Source organism: Thermoascus crustaceus, assembly GCF_041956765.1.
Source record: "Thermoascus crustaceus strain CBS 181.67 unplaced genomic scaffold VTN00scaffold_6, whole genome shotgun sequence".
NCBI lineage: Eukaryota > Fungi > Ascomycota > Eurotiomycetes > Eurotiales > Thermoascaceae > Thermoascus > Thermoascus crustaceus.
The window spans coordinates 1,362,992-1,383,313 of NW_027192532.1; the positions used below are offsets into that span (position 1 = coordinate 1,362,992).

A 20,322-nucleotide genomic window follows, 5' to 3' on the forward strand; every position below is an offset into this window, starting at 1 on the left:
AGTATCTAGCATGTTTTCAGGGCGGAGTTTGGACGAGGAACTCCCTGTATAGCGGCGCGTATATAAGCCATCTAGATCTGGTGTGAATACCTATAGCCAGAAAAAAAAATAACTGCTTTCCCTTTTGACAACAAGAAACCCGCTATATACATAGACTATACTACAAAGTATCAGAGAATACTTGTATCGTAGGTTGTTCAATCTTCCTTCTTCGTCTTCTAGTTTTACTTCTAGCATTTCGGTTTTGGGAGGGCCAAAGCTGTACTCCAATCTTAGTTGGTGTTAACAGGTCGATTGATCAGGCACTGACTGTACCACCTACCGAACTTACCTGTGTGTGCGCCATGCAGTAAGTAATTGAAAAGGGAGATACAAAAAGAAAAAAAAGTAAACCAAAATAAAAATAAAACAATGAGAAAGTATGTGGATTAGATACCGCAGTCCAGTCAGAGCCAATAGTCAGTTCAATTCAGTTCAGTTTGAAAATCAAGTCATCACAATACAAGAGTTAGAGCCCTTGATCCCAAAAAGGCTACTTTTCTAGATACCTGAAATAGACTATTTTTTTCTCCCGAGTAATATAGAAAATTACCTCTTAATAATGAATGAAATCAAATAATATTTCAGTCAGTCCTCGTGTATGATTGACTGATAGAAAGGCCCGACATATATATATATATTCCTCCGGTCTTGGTTGGCTTAAGAGAATCGTTTGATTTAATTAACTGACTTTAATTCAATACACTTCGGTTCGGAGAAAGAGATCGCGACGTGTTGACGATCACATTTGTGTATCAGCGCCAGGACCAACCCCCCACCGACAAGACAAAAGGATCAGACCAGATCAAGTGGATATAATTAATTAATCCACATAAAAAAAGCACAGAGCACAGAACACCTACTTAACTGGCCCATGTAAAAGTTTAATTTGACCTAACCTCACGTCCCACCTGAGGAGCTGGCCAGCTGGAATTTCTAATGTTCTCAAGAAACGTGACTATCTAAGGTTAGGTATCTATCTAGAAGATAGATAAAGTACATACAGTACAGTCCACTCTTTTATCAGGCATCTTAGGTACTGTATCTATCGATTGATTAGCATCGATTGGCTACCTCCTTATCTGTCTATTCCTAAACCTCTAGGGTATACTAGATACCTACCCGGCTATCTAACTAAAGGTTCTATTAATTCTCACGTGCATCGCTTGTTTATTTGAATAATAAATAAGTAAGCTTGCGCAGTAAGGTTGTTTCAGATAAACTCCTAATGTTTGGTAGTTACGATAGTATCGGAACTCTAGTAGCGCTCTAGTAGAACCTTAGTAACCCTGGCGGGAACCAGGAACATTTGAGGTAATTACCTAATTTCAACGAGACATGTTTACCCTACCCTACCCTACCCTACCCGCTCAGTAAGTAAGAACCTAATCGCGGGATATAGAGATAGGGTTCTGTTGTATACATAATTTATACCACCACAGGCGTAAAATACATACACTGAACTTGGCATTGTTGTGATCCTCAGCAGAATAGATACAGTACTCTAATCTATCCCATCCATCTATCTCATGCAAAAAGGCACTAAGTAAGAAGTTGAGTTGTTCTTTGTTTACAACAGTGTTGAAGTCCACTCATGTGCAAGATATTATATTTGTCTTGATATGACAAATAATAGAAAATAGAGTAGCGATGCATTCAATTCTGGGGCCAAAGGAAAAAAAAAACAAAGCCCATTGCGTTCATAATGTTGAGGGCAGGAAACCTGAGAAAGACAAAAAGAGCAGTCTTTAATTTCCTCTATAGATAAAAAAGTCATTGTTGTCATGAGGCTCTTTCTTTGTCATTATGTGTGGATTGAACCGTCTACTGTAGATAGAAATAGGTAGATGTATATATCTCAAGGTATTGTATGTATCTAAGTTCTCAGTTGTCTTTCTTTTCTCTTCTCTTGTTCACTTTTGGAAGTTCTCTTCTTTCCTTTCCCTTCAATTACTGTGTTGGTTTCATTTCATTTCATTCGTCACGCGCAACGAGCAAGAGCTTCATTTTTTTTGTACAAGCGTTTAATCTCGAATTCTGGATATTGGATCATATCTGTCAAAAACTTCATCAAATCATTCATTTTCCGTGACATGGACGTTGTATGGAATTGTCAAATTAGCCTGTCGATCGATCGACGATCCACTGGTACATATCTATACGGCACGGTTACTGTACGAACAAACAGGGCGATTTCGGACCTCATGTCGAGTAGGAATTGATGTAGTACTGGTATCGAATCAGCTACTTTTTTTCTATCTCGGATATATATAAGTATCGCTGTACTCACCGTCAAGCAGGACTCCTCTCCGGCCCAACTCCCGCGGAGATAGACATAAAGGATGAGCGCTGTCTCGTGGATAAAGCCTAGACGACATCGACAATATCAGCAAGACCTGAAAGCATTCATGTCATAAGAAAGGAAGTTTCGACTTACAAGCCACGACCTTCGGACTCAGCCTCCCCACGCTCAACACCCTCCCCCAATCCTTCCCGTCGATCCGCACCTTCGCCCAACCCGCCTCATCATCGTCGCCACTCTCCGCACCAATCCTCCTCATGCGCTCGCTGGGCAGCTGCTCGATCTCCGACTGCGACAGCTGGTTCAGGTCAAGTGGGGGGTTGACGAGCCCGGACCAGACGCTGGAGATGCGCAGTGCGTCCGTCGCAATGGCCAGTTTCAGGGATCCGTGCATGTTGGCGCTGAGTTCGAGTTTGGGGCTAGACGCAGCAGAGGCGGACGCAGAGGCCGAGGTAGATGCGGTTTTGCTCGTGTCCAGCGCGAGCTTCGTGAACCGCTCCGAGATCCCCTTCAGCTGGACCAGACTAGGCAGGATAATGTGCACGTCGGGGTCGCGACATCGAGGCTCGTGCAGGCCCTCGACGGCGGACTGGTGAAGGACCTTGACGGGGATTTCTTGCGTGATGATGGTTTCGCGTTCGCGGGGTCCTGTTCCTGACACGGGTTGCGACGGGCGCTCATCGTCATCTTCTGGCGCGTGCTGTTCGGATTCGATCCCCAGCGCATTCGTCCCCGTCGTCCAGGAGGACGCGACGACCGTCAGCGCGAGCAGAGGGATGTTCCCTTTCTTCGTCAGACGGAGCTGTGCGGAGTTGGCACCGATGGCGGAGCGCAGGGCGCGGTGGAGGGCGCCGATGGGGACTTCGAGGTTGATCACGCCCGAGGCGGACTGCAAGGTGTAGTCGTCGTCGAAGAGGGTGTCCTGCGGAGTCAGCCACACAGCACAGCAGGGTGAGATAGAAGCGAAGGGGGGGGGGGGGGGAGGTAAAAGCAGACACGTACAATCGGCAACTGGGCCCAGACCTGGGTGCCCTGGTCGGGGATGATGGTGAAGCGGACGACCTCATCCTCGAGGCGCATCCAGCAGATCTTCCCGAGGGAAGAGAGGGAGGCGGTGAACTCTGGATGATATTAGCATCATGATCGCGCGACAAAATCCGTCTAGAAGAAAAGAGCGTACTGGCAAAGGTGCTGATGTTCGAGAGGTGACTCCTGAAGCGCATCTTGACGCGTCGGGGTCGCGTGAATGATTGACGGCTTCTTCGAAGGTTCTAATCTAAGGAGAAGTGGGGGATCCGCGCGGGGCCCGAGCCGCCGGTCTAGACAAATGGCGGCCGTTTCAGGAACATCTCATCTCCATCGGTTTGTCCGTTGAGACGGACCATGTGGGGAGATCCACCTTGGGCCAGGAGACTTAAGTAGCGCCGGGTCTAGTTGTCGACCCTTGCAGCCGGTCTACGTTGCCAGGGAAATGAGTTCGTCTGATTTCCGTCGAAACGGTCTCGGTCGATAGTGGCGCCGGCAGTCCCCTTGTCATTTATTTGTTTTGGTCTAATCATATCACTAACCTTGACGTCGGATATGTCTGGATTGCCGACTCAGATCGTCTCTATTCCGAATTGAGAAATTGACTACAAGTGTCTATCCCGCCGATACATGATGCTGATACATAATGTACAAGATGTGTACTATACACCGGAATGCGACAGGCTTCTGTGGCATCGATGTAGAATATCTGCTCAAGAAAGTAAGCTCCCATCCGATCTCTCCACGGCCAACGCCGCAATCAGCGCTGCCCCAACCCCCGACCCGTCCTCTGCAGAATGCAGCGTCACCGGATCCTTCAGGTCAGGAGGCCAGTCGAGGATCTCCCGCAGCGCCTGCGCCGCGCGCTCCCGGAAGTGAGAGTACTTGTTGAACACGGATCCATCGACCCCGACATGGCAGGACTCGATGTTCTTCTTCTTGCAGATGGCTGCGATGCCGCAGGCGTACAGACGCGCTGCGCGGGTCCCGATCAACTCGACCATGTACCGCACGATCTTGAGCTCGTGCGGAGCCGGCTTGATGCCGAGCTGCCGGTCGAAGAGGTTGAAGATGTCCCCCATGGCTTCGGAGACGTCTTCTTCGATCGTCGCCAGGAACGAGGAGTCCACGACGTGGGTCTGGCGGAGGCGTGAGATGTCCTGGCCCTTGAAGAGGCCGTTGGTGTCGTGGAGCTGGATGAGGACGAGGCGGAGGAGCTCTCCCAGATACAAACCCGCGACCATCTTCTCGTAGGTCTGCTGGCCCGGGCGAGGTGAGGCTCTGTCGATTTCGCCGTCGAAGGGGGTCAGAGGCAGGACTTTGCGCTCGTTGTCGAACGCACCGTATTCAGTGTTGATGGCAACGGGGGTATCGGGGGGAAGATTCTTGTCCTTGATCTTCGGGATTGAACCGCAATTCTCCATATAAGCAGCGTTGCAACCCGTGCTGAATATGCTTCCGATCTGGATCAGCGGATCCTCGTAGGACGATGCGATCAGCGTCCCGGTCGTGTCATTGACAATTGCGATGATCTTGATGGGCACATTCTATAATGTGTGATTAGTGGGTTGATGTCTCCCGCTGGATTGGGGTCTCACGAACTTTCTGTTCCAGAGCAGCTTCCAGCTGCGGGACCACATCATGGCCCTCGACGCCATCGATATTGAAATCCTTCGTCCACCTCTGTAGGATGCCGTTCCTGATGCTAGGCTGGGTAACGGGATATGAGAACGTGAAGGCCAGGGGGACCTTCTCCGGACTGTGCCTCAGATGACGCTCTTCGAGGAACTCCCCCAAGCAGTCCGCGATAAATCCCCACAGCTGGTCTGCGGTGCCTGATTTGAGCTCCTCTCGCATTTTATACTTGGCCTGCACGATTTCGTATTTGCCTCTCCCGTCCGTCAGGACGACTTCGCATACGCGCAGGTTCGTTCCGCCCATATCGAGCGTGAAGTACTTGCCGTGTTCATTACCCGTCGGGAAACCCATGACCCAGGTGACGTTCATCGGCTGGAAACCGGGTTAACGCCTTGTCGCGAAAGCAGGTAGGTCTAGCCATTGACTGACAATGTTACCGCCTTCCAGACTGAGTCCTGGAGAACCCGTTGTCAGCTCGTGGCTCTCTGGCGGCACGCGTCACTATGGAACGACTGAACCTTTCTCCAGCTCACTGACAAAGTGCTCTGTGATCTGCTTCAGCTTGTCTGTTGTTACTGTGAACATGTCCTCGATGCGTTGGACCGCGGGCACATAGTCGGGCGGGATCTCGGCCAGCACCTCTTTCGCGCGTTAGATATGCGGTATTCCTTGTTGTAGACGCTCACTGGGCCATATACTTACGGCATCCCAAAGGCTTTGGCGGATTTCCGGCGGACATGGTTGAGAACTGCAGATCCAAGAAAAGAAAAATATTGTTACTAAATTGAGACAGATACCATAAATTGTGTCACATCAACCGTAAAGACAGAACGCAGGTACCAGCTGCACTCTGCAGAAGAAAAAAAAAAAAGGCGCAACGAGCAACATCCTCAGGAACCGAAGGGCAGTCAAGGCTGGAACGTCGACCTGACGTATGGTGCCTGCGTGTCTTCGGATGCATCCGGACATCAGATCCGGGATATCAGCAGAGCCCAATGGGAGGATGAAAGGTAGCAGAGGATGGCTGGACGCAGAGGCTGAGGCTGGTGGAGCGCATCAAACGCCATCGTGAGCGCATGCAGGTGCTTTGGTGCCCAGCAGAGGCATGAGGTTGTAACAAGGCGCTGGTGCTTGCATGCGCCCTGGGCGATGGTCTGGACGCCTGTAAAACCGGTCAAGGCGGCCTGTCACGCGTGGGCTTGCTGCAGGCTGATGCAACGCGCGCATCCACTGCGGGATGACAGGCGCTGCGTTTGCCGCCGGCTTCTCTAGCCAAAGCCTCACGGCTCCGGGCATGCCTGTAATAATGCCTGTAATGCGGTCTTCCTTGCGCTGGACTCCGTAGTTCGAGGGATCGCGGTTCCACCCCCGTCCCTAAGGCTGTTTTGATGCTCAGGATCTCAGGGACCTCGTCCCGGCGCCGCGGTGCTTGGCGGATCGGATGATCGCGTGTCGAGATGTCCTCGTCAACTCTACAAGCACTGTCTGTCTGTCTACTGTCTATACAATAGATACCTGATACAATAGAGACACGGACTCGACTCGACTCACGGACCCGCGCAAAGACATCAGGAGGCAGACCTCAACGCGCCCGGCAACGGCGGGGACCGCGCCGCGACGATAATGCCCCTTTTGGCAGCGCGCGGCCCACCCGACTATCAATAACCAGCAGCGCCCGAGACAACGCATCTCGCAGACACAGCGCATCACATCGCAAACCCAGTCGTACTGACAGAGAGCTGGTCTACTCTGTCTTCCGATCCTTGCCCCACACTCGTTGACTCCCCTCCAGCCCGCCGTCGACTTCTATGCGACGCTGCCCGTCCTTCGCTTGATCTTTTCTCTCTTCCTGCTCTTCTGACCAACGACTCGGGTCCTCCCGCGCTGGCGACCCCCGTCGTCGAACCTCCCTCCCTCTCTCTCTCACCACCGTCGAATGTCAGATCGTGGGGATGATACGCCCCTCGACTCTGTAGACTCCGTTGCTGGGATCGCTTCTCTCAGCATGCGCGCTTTGCGACTCACCGTGGACACCGCTGCTAACCGTAACCTCCGTTCACTCCTACTACCACCGCAGCAGAACATCAACACTCCTCCCCCGACTGACCCCCCTTTGATGAGAGGCGCGCCCGCAAGGGGCCATGACCTGCGCCGCCGTCGAAGATGGCCGATATCATTCGAACCAGCCCCCTCCGTCCTGTGGTCCGCATGCGACCCTCGAAGCCGCGCAGCCGCTCGCGCTCGACGTCGCGTTCGCCGGAGCGGAAGTCGCACTTTCGCTACCACGAGCTGGACCCTTTGCTGAGCAACCTCTCCCCCGAGTCGACCCTGCGCGCGCTGACCTCCGTCGACGCGGTTCCCAAGACCGAAAAGGTCGCGCAGGACCTCCTGACCAAGAGTATCTCCCAGGTGTCCACGGCCGACAGAGCGCTGGGCATCCGCGCCGCCGTCGCAGCGCAGAAGCTGAAGCAATGGTACAAGGAGGTCCTGGAATGGCAGTGGCCCAAGGGAACCGGCGCTCGCATGGGAAAGGGCTTCATCCCGCCGTCGCACAGTACTGCGTCGCAAACAGAATGCGCAACATCGCAAGTGGAATATCTGGGGAGTCTGCCGGCCGAGGTGGTACAGCGATATGAGGCGCGAATCGAGGAGATCAGAGACGCCATGGACGGTCTGGACGTGGAGGAACTCAAGGAGCATGTGCTGAACTTCCATGTCCCTGGTCGATCTCGCCCCTCCTCGTCGGCCAGTACGCTCTCGGTTGGCCCCCCGTCATTCAGCTACGTTCAACTCAGTGATTTTAATGCCGTCATAACGGCGACTATACTACGATTACTCCCGGTTTTGTCCCGTCTGAATTTTCTTCTCAACACCTGGGATGTCCGGTTACTTGTACTGCGCCAGATCCCCGGCCTCTTAATGGGCCTCAAAACAACCCGGGCCGCCCTTGACTCTTCCATGGCTACTCTCCAGGCTGGAGAGGATGCCGCTTTATTCTCCATGCTCACCTTCCGCGCGAAAAGAGCGGAACTGGAAAAGATGGTTGTATCCGCTGGTAAAAATATGGACAGAATCCTCGATGTGTTGGACGGACGCGAAGATTGCCTGCCTGACGGTTGGATCGACGATCTGGAAGCCATCGAAGCTGACTTTGGAACATGGGTTGTTGGGGCGGAGAGACGGGTTGTCGAAAACGAGTGGAGACGTCTTGAGCAGCGTCCGAAGACCCGGAAATCTCCAGAGACACCACAGCATCAACAAACAGAAGGTGGACTTCGCAACACCAAGGAATTCGCCGCGAACGCGTACGCAACGCAAGAAAACGGGGAACTTTCGACCCAGCTGGTGGACGAGAAACACCAGCCTGCCCCTGAGGCCGCCTCACGTGATCTCACCCACGCAGCAGGAGAGGACGCCGATCCCGCTGCAGTGGGAAAAAGCGGTGTTGCCTCTGACCGCCAGGAATCATGCGCGACTGCGCTTTCGTCCAAGCCCACGCTGGACGGCGTGTCCGAGGCCGTTGAGACTGCAATCAGCTCGTCCCGGCAACCGAAACCCAGCGTTGACGAGTCGGAAGTTCGCACGACATCTTCTACTGAAGGACGCTCGTCGACAGAGTCAGATACAACGCAAAATGGCCAACTGTTCTCATCCCATCCGCCCGAAATATCATCCATCTCTGTTGCCCATGGCAACGAGCAAAACCCTGCAGAAATTCGGAGGGATGCAGACATCTCTTCGCCGCCTGTGGTGGTTCCAGCTGAACGAGCGCCATTGGACCCGATAATTGAGAACGAACCCGAGGACAATGGCAGTGTGTCTGCTGCTGAAGCGGGCAAGTTGGAGGAAAAGTCTTCCGAATCAGGTGGAGAGTCCAGTGACATCAGTAGCGGAACTGATACTCCCTCTTCAGTCAGTCCGGATGCAGCGGAGAGCCAGGTGGATATTTCCTCGAAAGAGCCATCGGTCAGCGCTGAGGTCACCGAGGCTGCGCCTCTTCCTGAGAGCAATGTATCTGTGGCGGAAGTGGATGATCTGGAAAAGGACCCCTCAGTTGACCCCGCTGACGAGTCCAGTGATATTATTCGCGAGGCTGATACACCAACTTCGATGAGCCCGAATCCACCAGGAAGCTCGGTGGACGAAACATCGACGATAAGAGAGCCACCAGCCGGCTTTGCAATCGTCAAGCCCGCACCTCTACCCCACAGCAGCGTCACAAAAACCGAAGACACCGAACCCACTGTCCCAGAACGCTCTGAAGCGCGTGGATTGTCCACTGGTAATTCTCCCAAGGGGAAGGATGCTCTGACGGATGAGTCCTTTGAGCATGATCGGAATGCTCCGTCAGACGTGCGCCCACGTTCCGACCAGACCGTTGTTATGGGCGAGAGGCCACCCCGCCACCGGGACCCTGGAAGCCCAATAGAGCTCTCTAAACCTAGGCCGCAACCCCCCGCCGATTTTAAACACTCATCAAACATCTCCACCACGGGTTCTCTCACGAGCTATCCTTCTCCAGTATCTACCCCAGGGATACGGGATGCTTACACGGCTACGTCCCACGGAAGTCCACTCGTCGTTGACCCTACTACCCCGTTACAAACCGATTATCTACCGTCCGGTCGTGCCCGTACAAACAGCGACCACACTTTGCGGAAAGAACGCTTACTTCGCCTAGAGAGCCAGAATGGCTCAACTGGCTCCCCCTTCAAGCACAGCAGAGCGGCCAGTCTGCCGCTGCAACGATTCATCAATGAAGAGATCGATTCCAGCTATGGCGAGGGAGTTGATTTCTTGCCAGAAAATATCCCGGAACTCAGAAGGCCCTCCATCGGCTTGGTCGAAGGCGCCTCGAATGACGATCCTCGAAGCAGCACCTCGACACCCAATGCGATCTCCTGCTCACCTACAAAGCGGCACCCAGTAGCTCAGCGCTCAAGCCTTCATTATGTGGAAACATTAACCCCAGACAGAGGTGCCAGAGATGAGTCTCCTGCTCTGGAGCCAGAGCCACTGAAAATCTCCAAGACTCGGCTTTCTCCCGCAGTATCTGCAGGCACAAGCGCGCTTGACACCCCACCCGTTCCTCTGCGGTCGAGCAAGCGGTTATCCCCGTCCCCTAGCATTAGTGGTCTAGGGTGGAAGTATCAGGATGGCGAAACCGCTACGGAAAGTACGACGCAGCGAAAGCAGCAAAGGCCTTCTTCCCTGAGACCTGAAAACGTTCGTCCTGTGAGCTCATCCAAGTCGGCCGACGACGAGCTCGACGAGAGAATAAGCTCGATTCTTACGACTATTCCCGCACGGATTCACCTTGGACCTGCGCCGGCTTTAGATCCCGACCAGCGTTCAGTGGCCTCTTCGATATCTCCCCACAAAAACGACAGGCTAAGTTCAGCGTCCTCGCATTTGACTCCCTCGCGCAGCAGCACACCTACGCCATCCTTGACTCTTACGCCCGCCTTTTCTACTCGCTCGAGACACTCTCATTCACGGACGCCTGAGGAAGGCTCTGTGCGGCTCTACCATCTCCATCGTGGTGGAAAGTCGAGGCCTACGAAGCTCTTTGTTCGTGCCGTCGGTGCAGATGGAGAGCGAGTGATGGTACGAGTCGGGGGCGGGTGGGCTGATCTCGGGGAATACCTGAGGGAATATGCTCTGCACCATGGACGTCGAGGAGTGCCAGAGGGGACGGTCGAGGTACAGGGACTTCCGTCTCGCGGTTCTTCCACGTTCTCCTCACCGACTACTGCGTTGTTTCCCTCAACAAACAATGGCAGAGCGACTCCATTATCTCGTCCTGCTTCTGCTATTGGCAGGCGACCGTCCTCTTCGCTTGGGATTCCACAGCCTCGACGGGTCTCACTGACTCCAGAACCCGCTGATATGATGGCAGCGGAGTCTCCATCACCGCATTCTACGACATCGATGGACCGTCGTCTATCCGTCTCGTCAAATAACTCTGGTGGTGGCTCTGCGGTCGGGGACAGTCCACCATCGTATTCGACACCTCTCGGTCTCGCTGGACCAAAACCCCGCTCCAGACGTGTTTCGATGAGTCCGGAGAGTGAGGCGTGGGTGGAAGATGTCCTCGGCCAAGCAAGGAAGACGTCCAGACACGCCAAGGTCGGTGGTCCCAGCCGGGAATGCACCGTAGGTAAAGAACAGAAGCCACGAAGTGTCAGCGACATTGGCACAGCTGGTTTGAACAAGCGGGTCCTATTACGTGGCTTGAGCAAGAGATGACAACGCAAGTTGAATCACAATAATTGGACGAAACCGGGTGGATTCCCGAGACGCTTTACTGTCTTTTTTTCTATTTTTTTTTCGCCTACTCTATCCTTTTTTTTGTTCCAGCGACGGCGTTGTTGATAGGTATCTCTGAATCGGTCGGTTTTGGGTCCGGGTTCGACGGTGTAGGTGCAGGTGCATAAGGTGCCATACGTTAGATACCATACATTAGATACCTAGGTCGGTTGGTTGCTTGCTTGTCTCTTTTTGCTTCGTCTTGATTTCAAATCTTGGGGTCTACGGAACCTGGAAAAACGGCTAAGGCTAAGGCTAGGACATGGCTGGCGATGGACTGGACTAAACTGGACTGGAACTTTTCTTTTTTAGTTCCTTTTTTTCTGCGTCACACTTTACACGCCTTGACTTGTGCATTTTTGCGATTTGCGATGCGATGCAATGCAATGCAAGGCAAGGCAAAAAGTTGGGCTTTGTACTTATTATTACGATTTGTCTTTGTACACTCGTCAAACATTCACCCTGTTATATTAGATTTGAGCGAGGCTTTCTTCTTGTCTCGTTTTCTTCGGATAGGATTAGGATAGAATAGGTTAGGTTAGGTAGACTTACTGTACTGTACATATATACCCGAGTTTCGAGTCTTCCTTTCTTTTCTCTTTTCCCTTCTCCATGTGTTTGATCCTGCTGTGCTGTTTTTGGCTGCGTGGCAAAAGTAGAATGAATGGACGAACGTGATGGATAGATGGATGAATGATGAGCGAACATCTGGCTTAGCTGCCTACCCAGCTATTTTTATCTTCCCGACTTTGTTTCTTCTCGATTTTTACTGTACCTACCTAGGTAGATCATGCGAAATTCCGATTGCTTCCCCCCCCCCCCCCCCCCCACCGGGATCTATCAGTAAGTACCTAACCTACCTAAGGTAGCCTCCCGACCTCCACCCTCAGATCGGAGGCTTGGGTTCGATGCTTGCCTTGCTGGCGCAGGTCCAGTCCAGTCGGATGAAGGGCTTCTATCAGTGGACCTGAATCACCCTCTCTGCCTTTCTTTCAAGCCAGCCTTGCCGGGGCTTAGGTAGGTTCCATCCGATTTACAGCAGTAATGTATGTATTAAGGTTACTCCCGTTCGTCCCGCCTCAGGGCGGGGTTCCAGGCGTGGCGGAGCGAGGTTCCGATTCGGGTCCCGGGCCGGCCGGCGCCACGTCGTCTCGTCTTTGGACCAACTGGAGGGGTTAGTTAGTTACCTAGCCCTGGAGGTAGGTAGGTACCGACTTTAGGTAACGTCTAGGTAGATTAGGTAGGTAGATAAGTAAAGAAAAGAAAAGAAAAAGAAAAGAAAAACTTGTATGAAAATTCTGTGAGCAAGTTATTGTGGTTGTTTAGCAATAAGGTAGGTATGTGGAGCGGACCACAACCTACCTAGATGGGTCTATAGATAGAGACTTTTCATTTTTGTATGTACATTACAGTACAGTTGAATGGCAATGTAGTACAGGAAGAACATGGAAATGGAACTTTTGGAAGGTACATACCTAGTAACCTAATAATAAAAAAATACTTTGTAAATCATGATCATGGTCACTGTTCCTGAAGCTGAATCTGGCAGAATAAAACATAAAATGAAATACAAAATAGTGTGTGTGTTGTAATTCTTGTACGGTACTCCTTCCTACTCCAGGGCTTTATTTGTTTGACGTCATATCGATCCGCAATTTGCGTGAATTCATATCATGTAATATTATTCACTATTCATGTGGAACTTGGAACTTGCCCGTCTGCTGCGTTGCGTGTCAGCTAGCCTAGCGCTGATAAGACAACTTTGCAAGAGTTTCTTGACTACTATCCGACGATGTATGTATGCTATTGCTAATTTAATCACTCTTCAATAAGACCTAGCTAGCTAGCCACTTCAGGCTACATAAGTGGTGGGGTTGGGGGGGGGGGGCAAAAGAGATAAAAATTTTGAGACCAGACCTGACGGTCAAGGTGCGGGATTCCAGTTAATTGAGTCCTAAGTCCTCCAGGTCATAAACATTACTTATTATTCTCCTTGTTTGGAAGTTTTGCGTACGTACCTGTACCTGATTACCTACCTAGATATATATAACTGCTCGAGATGACTCTGTACTACATTACAAAGAGAAACAAACACTATATTGTCGATTCTTCCCAGGAGAAAAAAAAGAAGGAATAAAAACTCTGACTCTTTCGAATGAAATGAAAGCCTATGGAATACCTACCTAGATGGTGGAGTGACGCGAGAATCAGAGTCATGATCGATGCTGTTAGGTGTGACTACTGGATTGCAGTTTCCTACCCACATATCGCGTACGACAGACTGCTCGGGATTGCAAAAAGTTTTGCATGGGTATTTTAATTTATTATTTATTTATGTATTATTATTATTATATATACTGCATACATATGTACTCTACAAAAGGGAGGGAGGTAGTGCTCCAAAGCTAACTGAATTTTGGTGTCTTTCCTAGGCATTCGTCTGGGACGACTCCATCGATGATGGAAAGTTCACACATGACACTGAAAGGGTGATTCAATACCGGGATGAAACACTAGATCTTATGACCCGCTGTTTTACACAGCAAGAAGATACTCTTCTTGCCTTGAAGCATCCGGATCCAGCAATAGAAGCGTTCAAGGATGTTGCTTATAACATTAAGCAATATGCCCATCCAGGTACTTCTTTCTCTGTTTACTCCCTGTCTGCTCGAGATTATTTTTTTAAACAAATTTCTACAGTGACGGCAGCCAGATGGCTTGGGAATTGCATTCTTATGTCATCTCCACAGTGGAATCCCACATGGAGCGGAAAGATTCCCAAACAGTATTGATACTGGAAGAGTATATACATCAGCGGTGCTCAATGTTGGGATTTATCCTTATTATGCGCTTATCGAGTATGTAAATAACGTCGTACCCAACACTCTCCGGACTGAGAGGGAAAGAACTGGGAAACTTCTCTTAGCTTCTACGGTTCCTGGCCTACCTCATCATATCCCGCCTTTTTTTCCCTTATTCCCTGTAAAAAGATAAATCTAATCTAAAGAAAGATACAGATAGCCTACGACATATTCAACCATGACAGATGGTGAGGGGGCAAAAGGTGCACATGGACAGACTATGGCATCATGCCTGCATGGCAGTATACTGTATGTGATATCTGTCCCCTGTCTTTTCCAATCACAATAGGTAGTATACATATACATATACATATACATATATATATATATATATTATTTTCCAGCATGGATATGGCTAACATGGGACACACACAATTATTACTCCACGCTAGCCAAAATGACATGCTCTCCCTGGCCAAAGAACTGGTAAGATACCTCCCCCCCCCAACACAATTCCATTGACTTACTGTCCATAACAGGAACACCTTGCTAATGTTCTAGAATGAAAGAAGCAGGACAGTATGACAGCTGGATCCCACTGTTCATGTTCCACCGCAGGTCTACTATCCAGGAAGCGATCGCGCGACCATTTGTCGAATCAAATCGAGGCGGAGCAGATCCTCTCCAAGGAAAGCGGTGACTTTTCTTTTCACGATCAGATGAGAACCTTTCTGCGGGGTGTGGAACGTGTTATATTGGACAGCTTTTATCACTCGTAAGATATATAATAGATATACTCCCGCCCCCCCCCCCCCTCCTCTCCAAAAAAAAGGCCGCTTCGCAGATATCTTATTTTCTTTTATGAATGTTATTAGCAGATTTTCTTTTTTAATCCTTCCTTTTTTTATTTAGGTACATGGTCCCCCGTTACTTGAGATGTGGCACGGTAGAAGATGATGGCTCTATTTACGTTCAACGTCCAAGAGAGAGAAAAAGAAAAACGTCAAAAGCCTGAGTTTCAGTAAATGAATGGTACCTCCATCTATCTAGTCTCCAAGGTTATCCCAAAAATAATAGAGGAGGAGGGCAATGCAGGTGGTTGTAGCCGATAGTCCCAGTTATTGAATGCAAGGATCCTTTCAACAAGGACTTGGGATACATTTATATATATACTTGGTCATTATACTAATCTTGAAGAAATAGATGAAGACAGGTATGAAGTTCGCTTACTTTTGGAATTAATAGAAAGCTCTTAATTCGTTCTGGGTGCCTATACATCAGAGAATGTTGAGAATGATGATGAAGAAGGAATCTAACTTGACAGTCGTATTTCAGACCAAATTTATATATATATAGGCAAGTAAGTCCCCCTTCTTTGAGCCGCTCTAGAATGGCTCCAGAAGACCATGGTTAATTAATCCTTTGATCTCAATGCCACTGGTTTCACCTCCCCGAGAACCTTCGAACCCTCCATATAAAGAAGTCGGTTATTCCGGTTTGAGTTGAGATCACTGAGCACCTTCCGGATCCATGCAGATTGTTATAGAAAGATTTAGGATATTTTAGTAGTGTAATTTCCTATTCTTTCTACAGTAAAACTATTCTGAGAAATCTGCCCTACCTGCCTAGAGCTTTCGTACATAACTAACTTACGGACATCCATACGGTCTGCTTCTTCCTAGGTCGGGGAGCAAAATGCCTCTTTCATTCACCACCACACTATATTTGTCATCATCCTCAACAATGAGCTTGGGGGTTTATGGGATTGTGTCTTTTTTTTTTCTGAGGAATTTAGCACTATATATATATATACTGAGGGGAACTCGGAACGTCAGTTCCATGAACCGATCCGGAATAGTTTAGTAGAAAGAGAGAGGCCAAGCATAGAATATGTTATAACAAAGGCACGCTATGCCGATGTCACTACAGGACTCTGGGGCAAATCAGGCCGCAAACCTTGCCGAAGATAGCAGGAAATAAATACCACAACACATCCGCTGGGAAACGAGCGAGAAAGTTTCAATCTTGATGATCATCGCGGGCTTGGCTGGGCGGCAGCAGGTTATTTCAGTTTCATCTTTCAAAATATATATATATTTCCATCAAGACATGGAGAGGGAGACAATGCGATGCTGTTACCAAAATCGATAGTGCGAATTCAGAGCCTGAACAAGGCGCGTTCCAGACGGGGCTATTATCTATATTTATGAAAGAAAGTCTTCTCTTAAGCTCCTCCGACTTTATCAAACGCGTGGAGAAACAACCAGCTCCTATTTGAGAGACCATTATTTCGACCTCTGTTGGAGTTCAGTTCCACCTGTGTGTGGAGGTATGTAATCTAATCTATTGGACTATCTATCACCTGTTTACATTCATGCTTCTGCGGTGCTGCGCGTGTTGTCTGTTCATAGGAACATAATACAATACGGCACGCGTTAACAATCCCAGCATTCGCTGATTGGGTTAGATCGCTTTGAAATCTTTCATTATCAATCCATGTGGTCGTTTACTAGGTAGGTACTCACTAACATAACATACATAGACCGTAGACCCCGAGTCCGAAATATACATACTGGGGATAGCTCGTAAGATGGGTCGATATAGCATATCATATCATAAAAGCAAATAAAAATCATCACATCCGCCTGATCCCAAAACCTGTCCAACTCCGAACCCAATTGAACGTGTAATTCAAAGCAAAGAAGAGCAAACCGAGAGTCGGGGAATCCGATCGTGTCCGGGCAAGATATAAACCTGAGGTCATAAAAGAAGAGGAGATAGAAAAGTAGCTATCCATAGAGCATTCATGCTTCAGCTCGTCCGATCATCACGTTGCCTGACGCCCTTCTTATCCACAGTGATCACCTCCCTGCTGAGCAGCTGTCTCAGTTCAGGAGAGATGACCCTCTCTTTCTCTTTCTCTGCGTCGATACCTTGCGCGACAGCCTGGCCAATACTGCTGCCGCTGGTACGAGCTCCGGGCCCGCCTACGCGTTGAGGCGACTTACCCTTGTGAACACTGTCGGCGGCAGACGCGTCGGAGCCGGGTTTTCGATGACGAACTGAGGGTGTGGGGAAGTTGTCCTTCTTGTCTATGGCTTGGACTTTCCGTTCGAAGCGATGGAAGAGCGACTCCGCACGCGTGAGGATCGGTATGAGCTCGATTGTGTTGGAGAGCTCGTTAACTGGAAGCAAAGCGTTGTCAGTGGGACTGTAATGCGAAATGTTGACAATGGAAATAACCTACTGTACTTCAAAACCTCATCAAAGTGTTTTAGATGGTCCATGATAGGATCTCTGTGTTTTTCCAGGATGGCCAAGGCAATAAACAGGTGGAAGCTACTGGACAGGTAATCGGTCCACAGCGTCTCCCACAGACGCAGGATATCGACCCATCCGAATTCCCGCTTGTACCAGACAAGCAGCATCCGGAAGAAAAAGAAGAAGTTGGTGCTATCAGCGGATTGCAGGTGGAGGTACAACCGAGGGTCCATGAGCTGCACGAGATGGTCGAGGGTTAGAAGCTGCGCGCGCATGCCGGACTGATCCCGGAGGAAGTTCCGTTCCTATTGGAAGAGTGAGCATCAGTCCACGCGGGTCCAACTCTAGACTACAGTATCCCCTTACCATTCTGTCCATAAAGCCCACAAAGCCCCAAAAAGCAACAGCGTCATCCTGCATAACTGCGTAAATTGGGGATAGAAGGTCACTCATGCCTTGGACGTAACCAAGATCGGGGTTGTACTCGTTATACGTTAAAAGCATGTCTTTCATCTGCTCAAGGTGCACATTGGTTCCAGTCTCTGAAAAAGGAGAATCCGGATCCGGATGGGGGATGTCTTCTCCCGCAAAGAGTGGAATGGTACGGTCTGTGCGATGGACGTCCTTCTCTATCAGGGGACGTATCGGATCAGCACATCGAGGCTTCGACAGTGAGATCGAGCCGGACAACATACCTATTCGAGCCTTCTGTTCTTTCCACCACTCAGATTCTTCAGTCGTCGAGCTTCCCTCCACCATTCTTTCCCACCATGCACCCTTTAGTCGTACAAACTCGTCACGTTTTGAGTTCATCATCACTCTTCGCTCCTCCTCGCTGCTATGCCAGTCGTAGACACCTAGGAGGAATAACCAGGCCTCTTTCCTGACACCGTCATTCGGGTCAAGACCGCCGTGAAATATGCGCTCTTTGACCTCATCAACGGTTACCTGTAACCTTCCAGTAGAATCGAACCACCCCTTCCACTCCTTGAGAGTGACCGTTCTCCGTCGCTCCTGTATAGACAGGGTCCCCGTTTCGAGGTTTAAAATCTCGAACTCGCCTACGGAGCTGTCCTCCATCTCCTGGATATCTCGCGCGGTCCATATCCGCTGGTTCCTCTCGCGCTCACTCTGTTCCGCGATGCTCATAGCCCACCGTGCCAGGTAGATTCTGGCGCTGTCAAATTCATCCTGCAGCGTCTGGATCTCCGGATTCTTCATCAAGCGACGGACCTGTGGAGGGATTCGGGGATTATCCGCGATCTCGTTTGCCGTCCGTCGCGTGAATGTGGTTATCCTACTGAGCTGCTCGAGGACTTTCCATCGGGCCTCCTTCAGCGTCTTGGTTAAGGGATCCATCCCTGCATCTCGCGGAGGGTTTCTCTTTGGACGGGCTGGGCCCGCAGCCTCAGCCTGAGCCTGGCCCTTTGGAGACCCGGCCAATGGCTTGCCAAACGCCTCCTTATCTTCTTCAGAGGGATTGATAAGATATACGCTGGGGTCCACAGCGGAGCGATGTACTTCCACATATTTTCTGAGCCATCGCAACACCTCATCACCTCCCCAAAACATGCTCCCATCTTCGCCAAACGGGTCGAAGTTTTCTTTTGCTCTCTTCTTCTTCTGCAGGATGGTTGACTCGCACTCGCTGTCATGGAAAAACAGCGCCGGGAAGCTATCCCCTGCCCTTGTATTGATCACAAGACTGCCAAACCACCACCCAAGACTTGGTGGTCGTACAAGCAACGAGTATATCTCCCGCAGCGGCACCGCAAAGGCGTAGAGACCGATCGGGTCCTTGTAGGTTCTGGTTGTCGGCAGGGGAGGAACGAGGTATGTCTGACGAGGGGGAGAAGAACTGTCGGAGAGGTCGACTTTAACATAGGTGCTGTAAGCGTCGCCAAGAGAGGACTCCGGCACCCAGGCAAGGAGATAGGACGAAGTATCGACATCTCGCGAGGTACCGGCTGTCGTGGGACGATTCGCGTCGCGGACAGGCTTCTGCTGGATCAGGGCAATGAACCCGGGGATATTGTCCTTTGATGAAGGCGTGGGATGGACATAGACCTGCAACGCCGTTTTAAGGCATCTGCATCAGTATGCTGTTGCGGAAGGCAATGGTGGAAGAGATGGCGAAGATTTTAGTGAACACACCTTGCTCTTTGAAAAGAGAAGCTTCACGCCTCTTCCCGACCTGGAATGCGTAATAGTATTGTACTCGTTCTCCTCATCGTCGCTCAGGTCGTAGAAGGAAGCTGATGGAGACGGCGGCGAGGGCGGAGGAGTGAGCTTGGCTCCGGAGTCTGCCATGGCGGCACTTTCTCTCGTCAAATCGTAGTTAAGTGTTTCTCAGGATGCGCTGCTCATCTCCTGAATGTCTGTAAGTGAGCAAAGTAAATAGAGAGGAGGTCTGGACGTCTGGAGGCCGGATGGAAGGCAGACGGTCAGCTGTCGGCCGGGGGATCGACGGAGCGGACGTCACGCCGTATGTAATCGTGGGGCGGCTGATCAGCCCACGCCCTATGATCTTGCCCTGTGCTTTAGCTACAAGACGGACTAGATAAAGCGCTATACTCGTCGCCCATAGAGCATTCAATTCATCGACAACAGCGATTGGAGACCCCGGTATAAATATTTTAATCAGTTTCTTTAGTTCCTTTTCCAACCTGGTCTAGGCAGCTGAAATCAACGACATCCGAATGACGGTGAAGACCAGGCAACAACAAAAGCATGCAGTAGCATCGACGCTACCACAGCCCTGTCATATCTCTCGCGCCTCACTGTCTACCCTTCTTTACTGCGTAAGTAGGTAGTCTGCAAGAGATCGGAGTCGACACCGAAAAGGACATCAGCCAATGCACCAGCTAACGGAGTTGGTCAGGCCTGGTATGTACAGAGCAGTACGAAACGCTTCCAATATATGAAGTCTGCAGATTTTTGGCCAAG

The 20,322-nt window shown here is 50.4% G+C and overlaps 4 protein-coding genes across 4 annotated transcripts; 1 reads left to right on the plus strand and 3 right to left on the minus strand.

The window, feature by feature from the left end:
- Positions 1-2,241: 2,241 nt before the first annotated feature.
- On the minus strand, positions 2,242-3,564 carry VTN00DRAFT_8802 (uncharacterized protein; the record flags this gene model as incomplete). The annotated part of the gene is made up of 5 exons (XM_069435692.1): positions 2,242-2,268; positions 2,330-2,406; positions 2,477-3,263; positions 3,344-3,462; positions 3,522-3,564. 5 exons carry the CDS (start codon positions 3,562-3,564, stop codon positions 2,242-2,244), a joined length of 1,053 nt encoding a protein of 350 aa, XP_069285612.1.
- Positions 3,565-4,080: 516 nt separating this feature from the next.
- On the minus strand, positions 4,081-5,744 carry VTN00DRAFT_8803 (uncharacterized protein; the record flags this gene model as incomplete). The annotated part of the gene is made up of 5 exons (XM_069435693.1): positions 4,081-4,914; positions 4,970-5,377; positions 5,435-5,460; positions 5,524-5,646; positions 5,708-5,744. 5 exons carry the CDS (start codon positions 5,742-5,744, stop codon positions 4,081-4,083), a joined length of 1,428 nt encoding a protein of 475 aa, XP_069285613.1.
- A 1,424-nt stretch (positions 5,745-7,168) lies between these two features.
- On the plus strand, positions 7,169-11,254 carry VTN00DRAFT_8804 (uncharacterized protein; the record flags this gene model as incomplete). The annotated part of the gene is made up of 1 exon (XM_069435694.1): positions 7,169-11,254. One exon carries the CDS (start codon positions 7,169-7,171, stop codon positions 11,252-11,254), a length of 4,086 nt encoding a protein of 1,361 aa, XP_069285614.1.
- Positions 11,255-16,926: 5,672 nt separating this feature from the next.
- On the minus strand, positions 16,927-19,686 carry VTN00DRAFT_8805 (uncharacterized protein; the record flags this gene model as incomplete). The annotated part of the gene is made up of 5 exons (XM_069435695.1): positions 16,927-17,300; positions 17,363-17,681; positions 17,743-18,005; positions 18,072-19,443; positions 19,531-19,686. The coding sequence occupies 5 exons, from the start codon at positions 19,684-19,686 to the stop codon at positions 16,927-16,929; spliced, it is 2,484 nt and encodes an 827-aa protein (XP_069285615.1).
- Positions 19,687-20,322: the final 636 nt, after the last annotated feature.